This window comes from Culex pipiens, chromosome 2 (genome assembly GCF_016801865.2).
Source record: "Culex pipiens pallens isolate TS chromosome 2, TS_CPP_V2, whole genome shotgun sequence".
NCBI classification, from domain to species: domain Eukaryota; kingdom Metazoa; phylum Arthropoda; class Insecta; order Diptera; family Culicidae; genus Culex; species Culex pipiens.
The window spans coordinates 157565732-157582072 of NC_068938.1; the positions used below are offsets into that span (position 1 = coordinate 157565732).

At 38.3% G+C, this 16341-nt stretch overlaps 2 protein-coding genes and 2 long non-coding RNA genes across 4 annotated transcripts in view; 2 read left to right on the plus strand and 2 right to left on the minus strand.

The window, feature by feature from the left end:
* LOC120424759 (putative uncharacterized protein DDB_G0282133) overlaps window positions 1–16341 on the plus strand; it is a 509335-nt gene that overhangs the window by 212076 nt on the left and 280918 nt on the right. The window lies entirely within an intron of this gene.
* LOC128092972 (uncharacterized) overlaps window positions 1–16341 on the minus strand; it is a 76973-nt gene that overhangs the window by 41864 nt on the left and 18768 nt on the right. The window contains exon 2 of the long non-coding RNA XR_008212140.1: window positions 3624–4035. This is a non-coding gene — a long non-coding RNA (uncharacterized LOC128092972). The remainder of the gene's footprint in view (window positions 1–3623; window positions 4036–16341) is intronic.
* On the plus strand, window positions 4715–7479 carry LOC120414242 (uncharacterized). The gene is made up of 2 exons (XM_039575356.2): window positions 4715–6673; window positions 6728–7479. The coding sequence occupies exons 1-2, from the start codon at window positions 5522–5524 to the stop codon at window positions 7430–7432; spliced, it is 1857 nt and encodes a 618-aa protein (XP_039431290.1). The 5' UTR covers window positions 4715–5521; the 3' UTR covers window positions 7433–7479.
* LOC128092974 (uncharacterized) overlaps window positions 15411–16341 on the minus strand; it is an 18089-nt gene continuing 17158 nt past the window's right edge. Inside the window, exon 2 of the long non-coding RNA XR_008212142.1 lies at window positions 15411–16190. This is a non-coding gene — a long non-coding RNA (uncharacterized LOC128092974). The remainder of the gene's footprint in view (window positions 16191–16341) is intronic.

The following is a 16341-nucleotide window of genomic DNA, read 5'->3' on the forward strand; positions in this document are numbered from 1 at the left end:
CCGGCGGCGGTGGTGTGTTCTAAATGCAAAGAAGCTCACCTCGAACACGCTCGTGTTTTAAGATGGCACACGGTTTGGGCTGAAGGTCGATCCCCTGAACAACGGGAAACATATGAGCTTGGAACTTGGGAATAAATGTTTGAATTAAATCGTCTTAATAAATTATGATTACCAATAATTGACCAAAACATTTAAAACATTTTATTAGCACTTGCATCCTCAAAGGGTCCACAAAGTTGGAAATATAAACATCTGTATCACGACTTTTTATTAACGATTGCGTAGATTTTGTTGTGCCGTCATCAGGGGTGACTTTGGGTCTGGGGGTGAGATTGAGTCATTCAAAAATGCTGAAATTTGCTGATGACGGTAGTCTAAAATAATCTTCATTACATTGCACTACTATGCAGAGAAAAAGTGATGGTAATACCGACGATTGTGTGCTATCCTGTGACAACGACTATTTTGGTCGAAAATGGGTTAATAATGAGGTTTTGTTATCCTTAACAAATCCTACAAGATGGTTTAAGATGGCATACAAAAAAATCTAAATTATAATCAATTAATTGAAAAATTGAATATCAAAATATAATGAATTAAATGTTAAAATATTTAAAAAATATTGAAATTTCTTTTTCGATCTAGCCAAAGCTTTTGCAAATAAGACATTTTTATTTAACTTGATTTAGTTGTTTGTTTCAAAGGTTTATTTGGATAGATTTCCGGGTTAGCCCTAGTTGATTATCAATAATTGTTCTTTTCAAATTGCCTACAAAATATTTGTATTTATCCAATAAAAGATTCAAAGGCTATCTAAATCTTGTAAAAACCTGTGAAATTTTCAACTAACCTATGTTCTTTTGAAATACTCGATATTTTTCGTAAAAGCAAACTTGCAGTTTCGTAAACTTTATAAGTTTACCTTTATACGTTTTACAAAATAAAATGAAAGAACATAAAGATTAGATTCAGCATGTTTTTAAAACGTGCAAGTCATAAGTACTCTGGTAGCAGAGTAAAATTTGTGAACTTTTGTTATATTCAACACAGTTTTATATGTTTAAATACCAACTTTCAAATTTATCAAAACAATTCTTTAACAATTTTTGCTATACCATTGGGCCCAGGGTGGCCACTCAAATCCCAATTTCCAATTCCCGACTTCTTCCCGACTTTTCCAGAAATTCAAATAATAGGCATTAATTTAACAATATAAACAATCAAATTTTTTTTAATGAATTCAACCAAATCAAACCAAAGTACAGTTTTCGTTAAAAACAGAAACTTAACAACAAATTCCTAAAAAAATCTCTCAAAAATGGAAGCACTTATTAATTTGGTTGAGAGTGTAAACATAATTAACTAGTCTTTGAAAAATAACCGAAATCTCAATAATATTTATAATTTCAATGTTTCTTATTGAAATTGGCAAACGTATATTTTTTTAAACTTATGTGAACTGGAAATGGCAAAAATTAAAAAAATACCTGAATTTAAAATTGTATTCTAAAATTTATGTTATTGTAACTCAAAGAACGCTTAAAACATGAATGCTATTTTTGTTCTATCGACGAATTAAGAAAAATGTCTAGGAATTCGATTAAAAACATTTTTACTGAGTTTCCTTTACAATTATGCAAATTTTGACATTGAGTTTTTGAGTCAATGTTGATTTATCTAGTTGTCAGTATTTAACTGCTTTAATTTTTTTCAATGAAAAAATCCATTTGATAGGATTCTTAATGATGTTTAATCGGTTTTAACGTTTTCACATAAGATCATCTGAAATTATTCTAAGCATAAAAAACTGTACTTACTGTTATGAAAAAAAAATTCTATGTTTTTTCACTAGCCTAATGAAAACACTGCCAAACTTAAGTTGGAATTCTTTTTTTTTTTCAAATATTTAATCAATATGACAAAATGAAACAAATCTTAAACTTTACGCTAACCATTATCGTTAAAATTAGACTGAATTTTTATATTAGTATTTCATTACTTTTTTTTTTTTTTGTTTAAGTCAGATATTACCTCTTGTTTGATAAACAAGTGTCAAATGTTTCCAATATTTATAAGAATTGTAATGTCTTGGATAGCCTTTTCATCCTCAAATAGTTTGAAACATTAAATTTAAAGTAAGTTACTAAAGAAGAATTGAGTGAATTTAATTTGAAAATTGTACAAAATATTACAAAACTATTCAAAAAGTAGAAAATAATTTTCATGCAAGTTTGTTTGGGATTCCCGACTTTCTCCCGATTATTGGCGGATTTTGGCGAATTCCCGACTTTCACGATTTCCCGACATGAGTCATATGGACAAACTGTACAGATTTTTGCTCAATAATAGTTGGTAGCTTTGGTTATGGAAAAGTTAATTTGATAACTTTTATTCCAGTAAACTAAAACTATCTATAAAGTATCAGATAGTTTTGATCTTTCTGACCTTTTCCAATCCACTCAATCACATTAAATAGGTGCAACAAATACAAGCACAATAAGATTTAGAAGGTAATAAATGCATTTTCCTGCAGTGATAACAACACAGCAAAAAATCCGATGGTAAAATCGCATGCAAAAGCATACACATCACCTTCGTCAAAAAAGATACTTAATATTACACGCTGAATGTAAAAATTTTGTAAACACAAAAAAAAAAGTTGCAACCGGCGGGACTCAAACCCAGCACCTACAGTAAGGACTGGCGCCTTAGCCCGCTCGGCCATCAGACCAATGAGAAATGGACAGGATAAAAGTATATGTGAGCTTGACATTTCGGTCAAGTATGTTTCCCATACAGATGTGCTACATATTTCAGGGTGTAATATTACACAGCATTTCATAAAATAATGCAAAATTTTTTTTACACAAAGGTCTTTTACACGCAGCTGGATTACTACTTTATTTGCTGTGAATGTGTTCGTACATTTGGAAAATCCCCAGAATATTTTGCATTGTATTAAACGAATTGGCATTTTCTGAAAGGTTTTTTTTTGTTTTATTTTTGGATTTTTTTTAAATATGCAATTAAATAAATAAAAATCATTGTTAAAAATCATAGTTCATAGATAAAAAAGATCTTATTCATAAAAAAAATAGAAAATAAACTGAACTGTTTGAACTGAATAAATAAATATATTTCTTGTTTTCAATTCCAATCTATTAAAAAGAATCTCCAAAATCAGGCACGCTAGTGCGGAAATTTGATAATATTGAGTGACAGCCAGCTGAACTGCTGTGCAGGAAAAAAACGCACATACGTGTGGGACCACACATACCCAAACCCAGGGTGGAAATGGTTTGGTTGAACACAAGTCAGAGAGAAACGAACGATCGGAAACGATATTTCAGCTTCAATTGTCAAACCGGATTGAACTCCACTCCAGCCCGTAATTGATGTTTGATTTGCGACACGCGGAACACAGTTCGGCACGTGGAAACGTGTGTTTTCGACAGCAATCGATAAAATGGTTAGGAATGAAAATTTATCAATTGGAAGCAAATTTGATCATTTGAGAGAGGTTAGTTTAGGTTTCATTTAGTCTTTTCTAAAAAAAAAAAAACAATTATGAACTGCTTCATCAACTCAATCTCAAACCTTAAAACAAATAACATCTCACTTACCTTGGAAAAACTCAAAACAGAAGAGTGTACTTTGCACGGCTTACGATTCAATAAGTGCCGGCTTATCTCTCTGCCAAAATCTTTAATCCGCCGTCGGCTGTATCAGGATGAAGCTGCTTCCGTCGTTTGCTGTTGATGCTCCTTCCTGCTTTCCCGTTTGATGTTTTCACCTGATCACCGGATGGAGTTTTCTCAGCTATCGCTCAGGGCATTTATACACTTTTAATTAGTATACCACACTTTTCTCGTGCTCTTCACTCACTTTGGTGTTTCTTCCAGGAAATAATCACCTTTCGTCTAGTCACAGTCTCACAGACACTTAAAACGCCGATTTAGAGTTTATAATTACGACGTGAAAGTACGACGATTAAGTTTCTGCACTCTTTGTCTCTTCCGCAAGGTTCTCCGTTTCCTGTAACGAAAATGAATGTTTCGGGCACGTTCATTAGCGAAGGGCGATTATTAATTTCTGTCAGCTAGTAACAATTAAGCTTGATTGATGTCATCGCTGCACAACAGGTCTTTTTGGCGTGTGTTTGAAGGAAAGTTTTCCGGATAGTAGGTATATCACACCGGTGTAATGGCACTTGGTTTAGATCGTTTTTAACGAGCAGGTCATGTTTTACATTCTACCCCCAAGAAAAGCAAGCAGCTGTCTGGCGAGATGTTCTCTGAGAAATTGGTGAATTATTTTTAAACTCCTTCAAAACCTTGAGCAAACAATTTCAAATAAATAATGCTTTAACAATGTTTAGACCGAGTCACGTAGCCTAGCGGTAACGCTTCCGCCTCGTAAGCGGTAGAACGGGATTCAAATCCCGGCTCGGACCAACACAACTGGTGATCTTTTCCCTTCTGGATTCGATTGCTTAGTAAAGGGATGGTAATGCATCGTCACAAGCTGGACCTTATCAACGACACCTTAGGAAGGCGACCTATGGAATGTTAACATTAACCTTAACATGTTAACATTAGTTGAGTTGAAAACTGCCACTGAATCCGCTTTGTAAATGCCGGCCCCGATACTCTTCAAGGGTGTTCCCCTCAGGAACTGGGAAAGATTTACTTTTTTTTTTAACAATGTTGAATCATTTTGAACAGACAAATAATACTAATTAAGTTAAATATTTTTTTGACGCTAATCAGAATAAATTTAAATAATCAAGTCATACAAAAACAATACAAAATAAAAAAACAAACAAAAAATGCAAATTTTAATTGAACAACTTAATTTTTTGCTCAGATTTCAGCTTCAGCCCTCTGAATTTCCTGCCGGGTTTTTGGGAGTTATTACTGAATTCATTTAAAATACGACTTAGTTTTGATCGGAATGAAAACCTCAAAACTTTTGTATTCATTGAACATAACATATGCATAGTTCATTTTCAGTTTTAACATTTAATTTCGGAAAACTGCACTACCGTCACCCGGGACGAATTTGTTACTGCATAATATTTCTAGAGTTTTTTTTTATTAGGTCCTATAAACATCTGAAAGACAATAGTTTATTGGTCCTTTTAAAAAAAACTCTGGATTTGGATATGTTTGATTAGTTTCGGATAGAACAGATACAGAACAGGCGCGTTTGGTGTGAAAATAGTTTTTGCTGCAGCGTGTGTCCAAATAGTTCAAATCGACCACGTGTTTCTACACGCGTTGCGTACGAGGTTACGCTTACGCATTATTTGCGCGCTGTTTATCTACTCTCGCGACTCTCGCGAAGGTTTTTTGCTCTCCCTCTCTCAAATCTGCTCTCCCGTTTTTTTTTCTTCTCTCTCTCGGCGACGCAATCTGTTTAGTTCAAGTTTGACAGCGCAGTTGTTTTTACGGATCTGTTCCGGATTGTAGTGCTTTTTTCGTCATCTCGAGTGAAAAGAACCAAAAGAAAAAGCACCAAAATGGCCCCTAATTTGTGCACCATTTGTCATGACTATGATGAGCGTCTCGGAAGACCTGCTTCATCTAAGGTATTCTGCGTTGGCGGCTGCGGTAGATGTTACCACAAACGTTGCATGCGCAAAGTAGTGCACTTGCATGATACTGGCTTCTGCGTTAACTGTCGTCAGGAAACAAGCTCGTCTGTTGCGTCCGGTCGTGGCCAGATCAGGCTGGAGACTCTGATGGACCGGTTGAAGCGGCTGGAGGCGAAGCTTGATGCCGGATTTGCCGGACGGTTGCCGTCCAGAAATCACGCCACAACTAGCAACGAACTGTCGAAAAATCCTCCGGCGTACGCTTCGGTCGTCAAAGATGCAGCTGGGCCGTCAAAGTTTCCGCCCAAGGTTTGGACCAATATCTTCCAGAAGCTTAACGCAACGCAGCTTGCCAACGCCCGGCTGGTTTGTCGCCGCTGGAACCAGATCATCGGTCACAGCCCGACCCTGGTGGACAAGCTGGTGCTGAACTTCCCTCGCGGAACCGTACTGACCAACAACTGCGCTCCGATTCAAACGCTGACGAGTTCGACCAAGCTGCGCCACACCCGGGCCACCTTCCAGGAGCTGACCATCGTCGGAGCCGCTACCTGGTGGCCATCGATTGGCCAGAACCTGCACACGCTAACCCTTATCGACTGTAAGGTCTCGATCGACATGTTGCTGGAAATGCTCAAAGCCACCCCGGCCCTCAAACGGCTTACGCTGACCTGCGGAGAAAACCTCTTCTTCCGCACTCTGCCCGAGGTCACCTTCACCCTGCAGTACCTCGAACATCTCACCCTGGCCAACATTCGCCACGTCGAGATCCTGGACATATTCAAGCAAATCTGCCCCCTGCTGAAGACGCTCAAACTGCCCGGTGAAAACCGGAACGACGAGTTCGTGGTGGCCGCAATCCGCTTCATCTGGGCCGCCCAGAACACGCTCGAGGAGCTTGAGCTGGCCGGCGAACCGGGTGAGCTGTGGGACCGGATCAGCGAGGCCATCGGGATGCAACTGCGGCGCGTCAAGGTCGTTGCAGGAGCCCTTGACGAAATGCGCCTCGCCAGGCTGAGCGAGACCTTTCCGACCGTTGAAGGTTTGATGACGCCGACGAGCCGGGTTGCGGATAAGGTAAGGGCGATGAATTTTGACGCGTCAATTAGACTTAATGAATCTCTAATTTAGGTTCTCACCACCATCGGCGCCAACCTGTGCAAGCTCAAGTACCTGGACATCACGCTGTCCTCCAGTGATTCTCCCGACGATCTGTGCTTCCTCAAGTCAATGCCCGAGCTGCGCACCCTCGCCCTCCGATGCGCCTTTCCCGCCGTCGGCTTCGGAAATCTCAAACATGCCAACCTGGAATCGCTGAGCCTTCGCGGCGTTGAACAGGGCAACGGCGCAGGTGGCCACTGGTTCGCGCACTTTCCGAACCTGCGCTCGGTCGCGCTGACCGATTGCACCGTCGACAGCTGGTCCGACCTGTTTGTGCCGGTCGTAACGCAGCTCAAGAAGCTCGCACACCTGTCGCTGGTCGGCATTAAGGTGCGGAACGCCGGCAGCGAGTACCTTCCGGACTATCTGGGCCAGCTGACGACGTTGCGTCTAGCCGGGTGTGACCTGTCGAAGGATTCGCTGATTATGCTGTTTACGTTGTGTCCTCGGTTGACGCGGCTCTTCCTGCAGGACATGGTGGGTGTGGACGACGAAGTCACGCTGGCGATTTGTCAGTACGTGAGGGAGCTGCAGCAGATTCGCGTGGTCGGTTGCGCTGGGCTGACGGATCAGTGTCTGGAGTATCTGTGGAACTATTACGAGGAGTTGGACGTGGTCGAGGTGGTTGATTGCGTCAACATTTCGAAGGAAGCACTGGAGCAGACGTTTGCTTGATTCACGGTTCGTTTTGTTTTTACTACGATTACTGTTCTTAAACTGAACTTTTTTTTTAAGTTTAAGCTGAAACAGTCGCGAAGGACGCGGAAAAAATCTTCAAACTTGATTCTTTGAAACTTAATTTTCTGATTTTGTTTCTTTTTTTCAAAATGAATTGAAATACACTGAACAATAAATACTCTTGAAATGAAAAGATTAACGTGTTTTTCTCATTAACAAAAAGATAAAATGAATAAAAAAAACGTTACTTAATCCACCTTTAGGTGGTTGGTGCCTTCCTCCCATTTATAGTGATTCCAACCCCCCTAAAGTGTCCACATGTTTATGGATCTCGCAGCACCTAAGACAGTGTTTCTCAACCGGTGAGGAATTCCCCCCTGGGGGGGAATTTGGTCATTCTTGGGGACGAATGAGGATGCAATAGAAAAGTAATGCCTTTAAACAAGCTTGTAAAAATAATCCATGTCTGAAACTTTCTTTGAAACTATCGAATTGGAAAAAATATTTCAACTATAAAAATAAAAGTCCTTTAAAAAAGGAATGTTTTTTTAACACATTTTTATGAGTTTTTGCTCTATTTTTCAGAGATTGATAAACTCTCCTAAAATTTAAGAGTTCTATGAAAAACTAAATTGAACTTAAAAAAATCTGGAATTTTTTGCATTGAATTTTAGCAGCAGATTTTATATTTTTTTGTGTGAATTTTCTCATCTCTTTTCAAGTATTTTGATTATCGCCAATTTTATTTTAAAAGATTATAAGATTTTTTTTCAAGGAAACATTTGCATTAATTCAATCAGGAACAGTTAGTTTATAAAAATGCAATTTTTAAAATATCGCTTATAAGTTAATTCCAGTTTGCTCAAATCATTTTTTAACTTTTTAAACGTTTTTTTCACAGCCAAATTAATTTAACTATATTTGAAAAATATCTCTGGAAGCAAAGTCAAACAATTTTGGACTGCCAATGGTAGTTTATTTCACAAACAACATATTTTTATGTTTTGCATGATTTTTGTTTTTTTTTTTTATTGAAACTTCAGTCTTATGATAACCATTAAATGGTAAATTATGAAATTTGTTTAAAATTTATTCAAAATTTAAGGGGGGAATGAAGTTTATGAAAATTAGTCAAGGGGGGAATGGAACGAAAAAGGTTGAGAAACACTGACCTAAGAGGTCCTAATTAAAATAAGTGATGAGTAAAAAACAGACTACCTACAGACTTTTTGTCAAGATTATACAGACACGACCTTGAGGAAAATGGCATCCTCTCACGGCTTTTTCGTGGCGATCAGACCCGACTATTTTTTTTTTTTTTTTTTTTTTTTTTTTTTTTTTTTTTTTTTTTTTTTTTTTTTTTTTTTTTTTTATTAACGTTACTGGCCTCTGTAAACATAGGCTGGCCAAGCTATGATATTTTTTTAAAATTCATACATTATAATCCTCTACACGGCTTTTTCGTGGCGATCAGACCCGACTATTTTTTTTTTTTTTATTATTAACGTTACTGGCCTCTGTAAACATAGGCTGGCCAAGCTATGATATTTTATTAAAATTCATACATTATAAAAATACAAAAAAAAATCAATTTGATTGACGTAGTTCTACGTTAAACTGTGGGCTTCCACTGTCTTCTCTTCGTGGTGACGATTTCTTTTTCCTTCGGTAGTCCTTGATCGTTGCAGTTGTCGTTTCCAGAATTCTGTTGGGATGTGTTTTTTACGTCGTCATCTAAGCAGCTTCTTTTCTCAGCAGATTTGTCTTCTTCTCCTGATAGCTGCCTTTTGGTTTTGCCTTTCTTTACAACAGTCGTAAATCCGTCATTGCCATTGTTTTCAGTGCTTGAAGCAATGACTCGGGATTCAACAACCGTTGGATCGGCTGGTGGTGAAACCAATGGTGTTGGCACAGGAGTGTTTGTTTTTGTGGATGAGTTTTTTGGCTTGTTTGCGTTCGATTTTTTGGCTGCCTCTGCGCAGCTCTTCGATACGTGGCGTTTTTCGCCGCAACGGCGACACGTGGCAACTTGATTGGTGTGGGTTGCAAGTGAAAAAAGCTCGCACACAGTGATGTAGGATGGGACGGGCTTGGAGAGCTTCATCTTCAACACCCGCACACCGTTTGGCACACCGGCGAAGAAGTTCCTCCAAACCTCGTCCCTGATTGTGAGCACTTCTCCGTACTCACGCATGGCGTCGGCGATCTGGGTGTCCAGCGGGAGATCGTGAACCCGGACGTCGATGGTGTTATCGTCGACGTATACCGGGATCTTTATGCCTGGGTGCGTCTTGAATGCATATTTTAGATGGTTTTCCGCTGCAATCTTGGTGGCGGCTCCTGGGTCCGCCATCTCGATCAGCACGCAGTGACGGATGTTGTGTAGCTGGATGCTCTTCAGATCGGCGGAAGCAATTCCAAGTCCTTTCTGCACAAACCGCTGCACGACATCCAGTTTTGGGCGGTCCGGGAGGACGCTGAAGTCCACAACGAGAACGTTTTTGCGGGCAGCACTCATTTTTCAGAGTCAGCCACAACGTATGTATTGTTTAGTGAACAATAGAAGCACAGCGAGGAAGGACGTCTGGTGTGCGCAAGATGTAATTTGCAACTGGACCCGACTATTTGAGGTTATGTGAATTCAGACCAGTTTTTAAACTGCTTGTTATTTAAGATAGGTAAGTCAGATCTTGAAAATTCTTACTCCACTTAAAAGGTCGTCTCATATGCTTTCTAAAAATATATAACATGTGAGGGTTGCATGAAAAAACCACCCTTTTTACCATAATTTTAATTTAATATGAAATAGTTTTTTTAACATAACTTTTAAAATACATGATAAAACTGCATGAATTTAAATAGCAACTTAGGGGACGTAAAGACGGATCGATTAAAATCATTCCGGCCAAAATCGGTTGAGCCTGTGACGAGATATTCCAGTGACATTGATTTGGTACACATGTCTACATACAGCCAAACACACAGACATTTGCTCAGCTGGTGATTCTGAGTCGATATGTACAAATGAAGGTAGGTCTAGGAGGTCTAATTAAAAAGTTCATTTTCTGAGTGATTTTATAGCCTTTCCTCAGTAAGGTGAGGAAGGCAAAACTAGAAGGTCATATGGGTATTTTTTTTAAACCGGTATTCGCCATTCCAGCGGGACATTTCTCGGATTCGGAAGTTTAGGCTGGTACAAACTTGTATTAAAGTTTCTGTCTATCGGCTCTGGTCAAGGTTGGCAAAAAACCCAAAAAAATAAATAAAGTCGACTTTTTAAAATTGGTAAGAGTAAATATCACACAATGCTTTAAATAATATCAAAAATTAAAATGTTTCGTTTTGCCTTCCTCACTGAGGTTAGGCTATAAGCCTGCTCGAAAATTGAACTTTTGAAAAACAGCTCGTAGACCTATATTCATGTATACCTATCGACTCAGAATCGAAAACTGAACAAATGTGTGTGTGTGTGTGTGTGTGTGTGTGTGTGTGTGTGTGTGTGTGTGTGTGTGTGTGTGTGTGTGTGTGTGTGTGTGTGTGTGTGTGTGTGTGTGTGTGTGTGTGTGTGTGTGTGTGTGTGTGTGTGTGTGTGTGTGTGTGTGTGTGTGTGTGTGTACCTTGGTGCTCAAAATTCTTGCCAACTTTACTCGGCACTGGCTGATCCGATTTGAGTCAAACAAGTTGCATTCGATTCGTTTTGGTGCCCCATACTGCACTATTGAATTGTTTGAAGATCCGATAAGTAGTTCAAAAGTTACGTATAAAAAAGTGTCAGAGTTGCGAATCAGGTGCTGGAATTTTGATGCCGGATCTCACTTATCTAAATGAAAACTATATCCGGATCCATCATCCGACCCATCGTTAGTTAGGTAATCAAAAGACCTTTCCAATGAGTCCAAAACATTGAAGATCTGGCAACCCTGTCTCAAATTATGACCACTTAAGTGATATTTATGTTCTTTTTTGAAGCTGGATCTCACTTAAATGTATGTAAACTATGATGATCTGGCAACCTTGTCTCGAGATATGACCACTTAAGTGATATTTTTATACTTTTTTTTTTAAATTCCTAAGCTTTGTCCGGATCCATCATCCGACCCATCGTTGGTTAGGTAATGAGTTTTTTGAAGATCTGGCAACGCTCAGTTTCAAGTTATGACCGCTTAAGTGACATTTGTGTATTTTTTATTGTGAAATAGATGGAATTTGTGTCCAAACTCATCGTATCACCAAATGTTGATAAAAAGTGAGGAAGGCACCAACCACTTAGGTGGATTAAGTTAGTTTTTCTCTACCTGTAAGATTTTATGAAAGAGGGGACGGACAATTACCTGAAATAAAGTTTGCAATCCGTATTAAACCCTCTACAACCCAATCCTACATCTAGGCGAGCTTTGATCTAAAAATCGCCAAAAAAACATTTTTTTTCAACCACTTTTTGATCTTTAAAAAGCATTGGAAAGAAGAACAAAAAATTTAGAAAATTTTAGGGTACGAAATTTGTCGGGTACGGCTTGTGAGTTATACATGTCTTTTTTTGTGGGGTCATCTTTGGCTGTGTTTTTTACTAACGTTTCTATTTTTAATAAAAATAAGCATGCAGTAATTGTTGTAGTGTCCCAAAATATGTCTCTACGCATTTTTTTACAATTTAAATGCAAATGGTATCATTCTAGAACATGACAGGAGAAATATATCCATTCCCATCAATTTAAGCGGTAGTATCTAAATGATGCTCGATAATCCGGGATGTTCTTTGAAATTTACTAAAACCAAGTACACAAACAAGTAGAGCAGCTTTTTGTGAACAATTCCATATAAGTTGAGTCTTAACAAAAGCTGTTCATATTACTTTTCCAAGCATTCTACAACAATATATCCAAAGTTTATTATAGTCAAACGAGAATGCACTTGAGTCCGCTCAATTTCTATTATCAGCAGAGTTCTTTTTTCTTTCAGCTTGTGTGGCTGAAAGTTCAAAGCATTTGTACCCAACTTTTAGGTAAAAAGTAGTATTTCCATAAAAAGTCTCCTTGCATCACTGGCTCTCATTGACATGTTGTGCTAGTGATGTTGGTGGCCGGCCCTTATTTTTTATTTGCCTTAGCTTCTCGCTCGGTTTTCGTTTGACTTTCGACGAAAATAGGTAAAAACATCATGTGACTCAGGGTGTTTGTTTTTTGCTATAGTCTTTGCTAAACAATTACATGTTTCGGGATTATTTTTCCCATGAAAAGCTAAAGCAAATTCAAAAGAATACATTGCCGGTAGTTAGAAGCTATGTTTTATCTTAAGCGCTTTAAAATTTTTAGCGCAAATGAAAATATGGTTATGGCGACATTCGTTTAGCGTTTGAGTACGTCATCATTACTACACTCAAATGAATTGAACACTTTAGTGTTCACGTTCACGCACGTTCAAAATCACTTGAATTTCATTTCCATTCAGCTTTGAAACTGAACTGAAGTTCTATATGGTTAGAAAGTAGAGGTAGGCAAAAAAGAGCGAGCCGCTCAACGAGCCGGTTCACTGCAAAGAGCGAAAGAACCGTGGCTCACAAAAAAAGAAGAAGAGTTCTTTTTAAACTTCGGTCTTTTGAATGAACCGGCTTAAGATTGCATGATTTATGTTATTTATTGAATTTCCAAAAAAAATGTATTAAATTTGTTTTTGAGAATTGAAAATGCAATTTCAAATATTTCAATGCTTACAAAATTAATCCCAAAAGTAAATGATTTTTAAACAACATGAAAAAAATACACTTCACTTTACAACTGATTGTACATTACAGTATTACTGGAATCAGAGGCGACTCGTGCCCGAATGAAGTACCTGTTCAATGTTAAAAAATGTTTTTAAAGCTTTTTTCTTTCCAATGGCTTTTATTTTTACGTTTTATTATTTTTATACTATTATAATTTTCTGTTTATGCAAATTCAATTAAAATTATGATTAAGGCTTTTAAAATGTATTTTTAAGACTTAATCATTAGCGTGGGGAATGTGGAAAAATAGAGCAATCGCTTTGCCATCCTTATCGAAATTCAAGGGAAGTTATTGAATATTATACTGAATTTTAAAGCTATTCATCAGGATGTTAGAAAAAATAGCACATCCTTAACAAAAGAAAACTGTTTTTTGGGATTTTTTAAGCCCAACTAATATTGAGCTAACTTGGTTACTATTTAAAAATTAAATTGACATTTTACTCTATACTTTTTAGAACCAGGTCGTATCGCTTTTGATCCTTTGTCAAATTTTTAGAGAATTGAATTGAAGGGCTTTTGATGTTAAAAACAAAACTACATGAATCCGAGATAATTCAAATATTTGTTTTTAGCATAAGTGAAAAAAAGTTTTCAGAACAAATTCATGCTACAGTATATGATAATAATGGATTCAACTAGAGTGAACCGGGACTACAGTCTGAATAAACACAGTCGTTTTTGGAGCATTTAATGGCATCAAATCTTAAACTTTTTAAGGACCGCTTAAAATCCGCTTTAAATAGAACCATCCGAAAAATAAAATAACGATCATAATTGAAACTACTGTCATAATTTTTTTCATGTGTCCCGATTCTGGAAAAAGCACAGTACTTTTTTGTTTCAATTGTTTCAATTCAATCTATCAATCACACTATCTTAACTTAACATTACATCACTTTCCAGTAGAGCAAGAATCCACTAGCAACAGAGAAGATCGAAGAGGGTTCAACGCGCGCAGTTGAACATTCCAGTCTGCGCAACACAGCCTGATGCCTAAAAGTGCGCCAAATATAGAGCAATATCTGTGGTGCTCTCGCGCTCTCTCATTTAATCATGCTCTCAACGTGCTGTCAACGCGCTGGCTTGTTTACCTTTTGCATGCAGCTCCCTGGAGAGCTGAGCGAGCTAAGTCGGCTGGGGCCTGGGGGTGGCATTTCGCTCCCTCCCAAAAATGCTGTCAGTTCACGCTCTCAGATTGAACCTGATTTACCAACACATCGATACTGCCGCTGCGTATGAATAGGAAGCTCTTTACATGTGTTGAATTTTTTCTGTATGGAGATTTTTTCCCCGACGTTCAGAGGGTCGGTGTTGAACGCGACGAGCATTTGCGCGTGGCCCGCCAGGCTGGCTCGCTTTAGTATTGGTGGGTTGTAAAGAGAGGTAAAGAGTAAAGGGTGGCGGGCCAAAGCTTTTTCGGTGCATGCAGCGCTGCTGAACATAGGGCGTTGATATTGTTAACGTATATTCAAACAAAAATTGTAATAAACAATTATTGTATGTTGCTGGTTTAAAAAGCACCGTGGTACTTAAATAAAATAATTATTCGCTTGAAATCGGCTACCTGTTCAATGAACAGGTTGAACAGGTGGACGAGTCGCCTCTGACTGGAATACAAATTTAAGCATTTCAAATTGCATAATTTGTAAAATATTACCAAAAATCTACTGAATAATTTAGAAATTTTGGAAAAAAAATAAATCCTTTTGTCCGATTAAACTTAGCGTTTATAGTCTTCATCGATTAAATCAGAATGTAGAAAAGAGTTCACAGAATGTTTTCTCCAAATAAAATATCAGCATTAGTTTAATTCTTGCACAAATAAACGCAATTTTCATTTTTTTAGCAATTTTTCCTAGATTTAAGTTTGGATGCCATTCAATTACTCGAATGTTTAGGTCCGAGTAGAAATCGCCAAGACCTATGGTTTTCAAGGGCATCTTCTCGTTTTCAGTTTTATTTCTTTATCAAATAATTTGTAAAAGTCTAATGTGAAATAACTTATGAAACCACACGATTCTTAAAAAAAACCTTTTCATCCAAATTTTAAAAAAAGAGCGAAAGAGCCGTTCAAAAGAGCGGCGGATTTGCCCACCTCTATTAGAAAATATGTACTCTCCATTTGGTCCAAATTGAAATGTTGAAAAACTACCTATTTTTCAGAGAAAAATTCCTGCCAGCTGCAGGTGCTTATGAGCAAATATGAAGTTATGAGTTCCAGCCTATACCACGAGACAACTCGATGTCGCAGAAACGATCTTCCCAAACCACGACCAAATACCTCCGCGTCGCTCGCCGCGACACTTATGCAAAGTGGCGCATAAATTACTTAATTTTACGACAACGACGTATCAAACGGCATTACCCTCCCCCCACAGCCCGGCCCAGACAGAATCGCGAGAATTTTCCCGTTGGCCGTTAGCTTCCTGTTTTCCTCCTCCACTATTTTCCAGGAACTCCACACTCACAGCCCCAGGTCCAAAGTCCACCCACGCAATATCACCTCGTTCTGCTCCTCCCACGCTGGAAGACACTGTTTACTCACTTAACGAGCTTTCCCTGCGTTCTGACGACGCCAGTTCCGATAGTCTGGTGGGAGGGTTGGAAATATGCTACTTCACGATTACCGCCCCCAACGGCGCGGCGCCACAACTAGCTTCGATGACGTTCAAAATATGCCACTTTCACCCTCCGTTATATCTGGAACTACCCCACCATCTACGCACACCCCCCAAAACGGCACTTGAGGAAATGGGCTAGTTTCATGTAGGACGATTCGATTCGGAATTTTTCTAGTCGCTTGAGTTCGACATTATGGAGAGGGGGTAACGAGTTTCACATTTATACACGCACTTGATTTCTTCCTCTGTATTAGTTGTAATGTTTCATGGTATTGTTTCCCTCACGAGCGTGCTTCTACCGCATCTAATTAGTCGCATTAGTCATAAGTTTTACTTTAATCCCTCACAAACTTTTCGTGGTGGTGACCTAAAATATAGGCTCCATTCGTAATTGGCACACATTAATTTTGATCACCTACTTGTTGGCTTGGTCTCGTGTAACAGTGATGTGATGTTGTAGCAGTGCGCATAAGCTTCCTTTATTTAGAGTGTTTTAATTTGATTTTTTTAGACCATCT

Coding starts and splice junctions, on each gene's coding strand:
- LOC120414242 (XM_039575356.2), top strand. CDS start 5,522: ATGGCCCCTAATTTGTGCACCATTTGTCATGACTATGATGAGCGTCTC. Junction 6,674..6,727: donor CGAGCCGGGTTGCGGATAAG/GTAAGGGCGATG, acceptor TCTCTAATTTAG/GTTCTCACCACCATCGGCGC.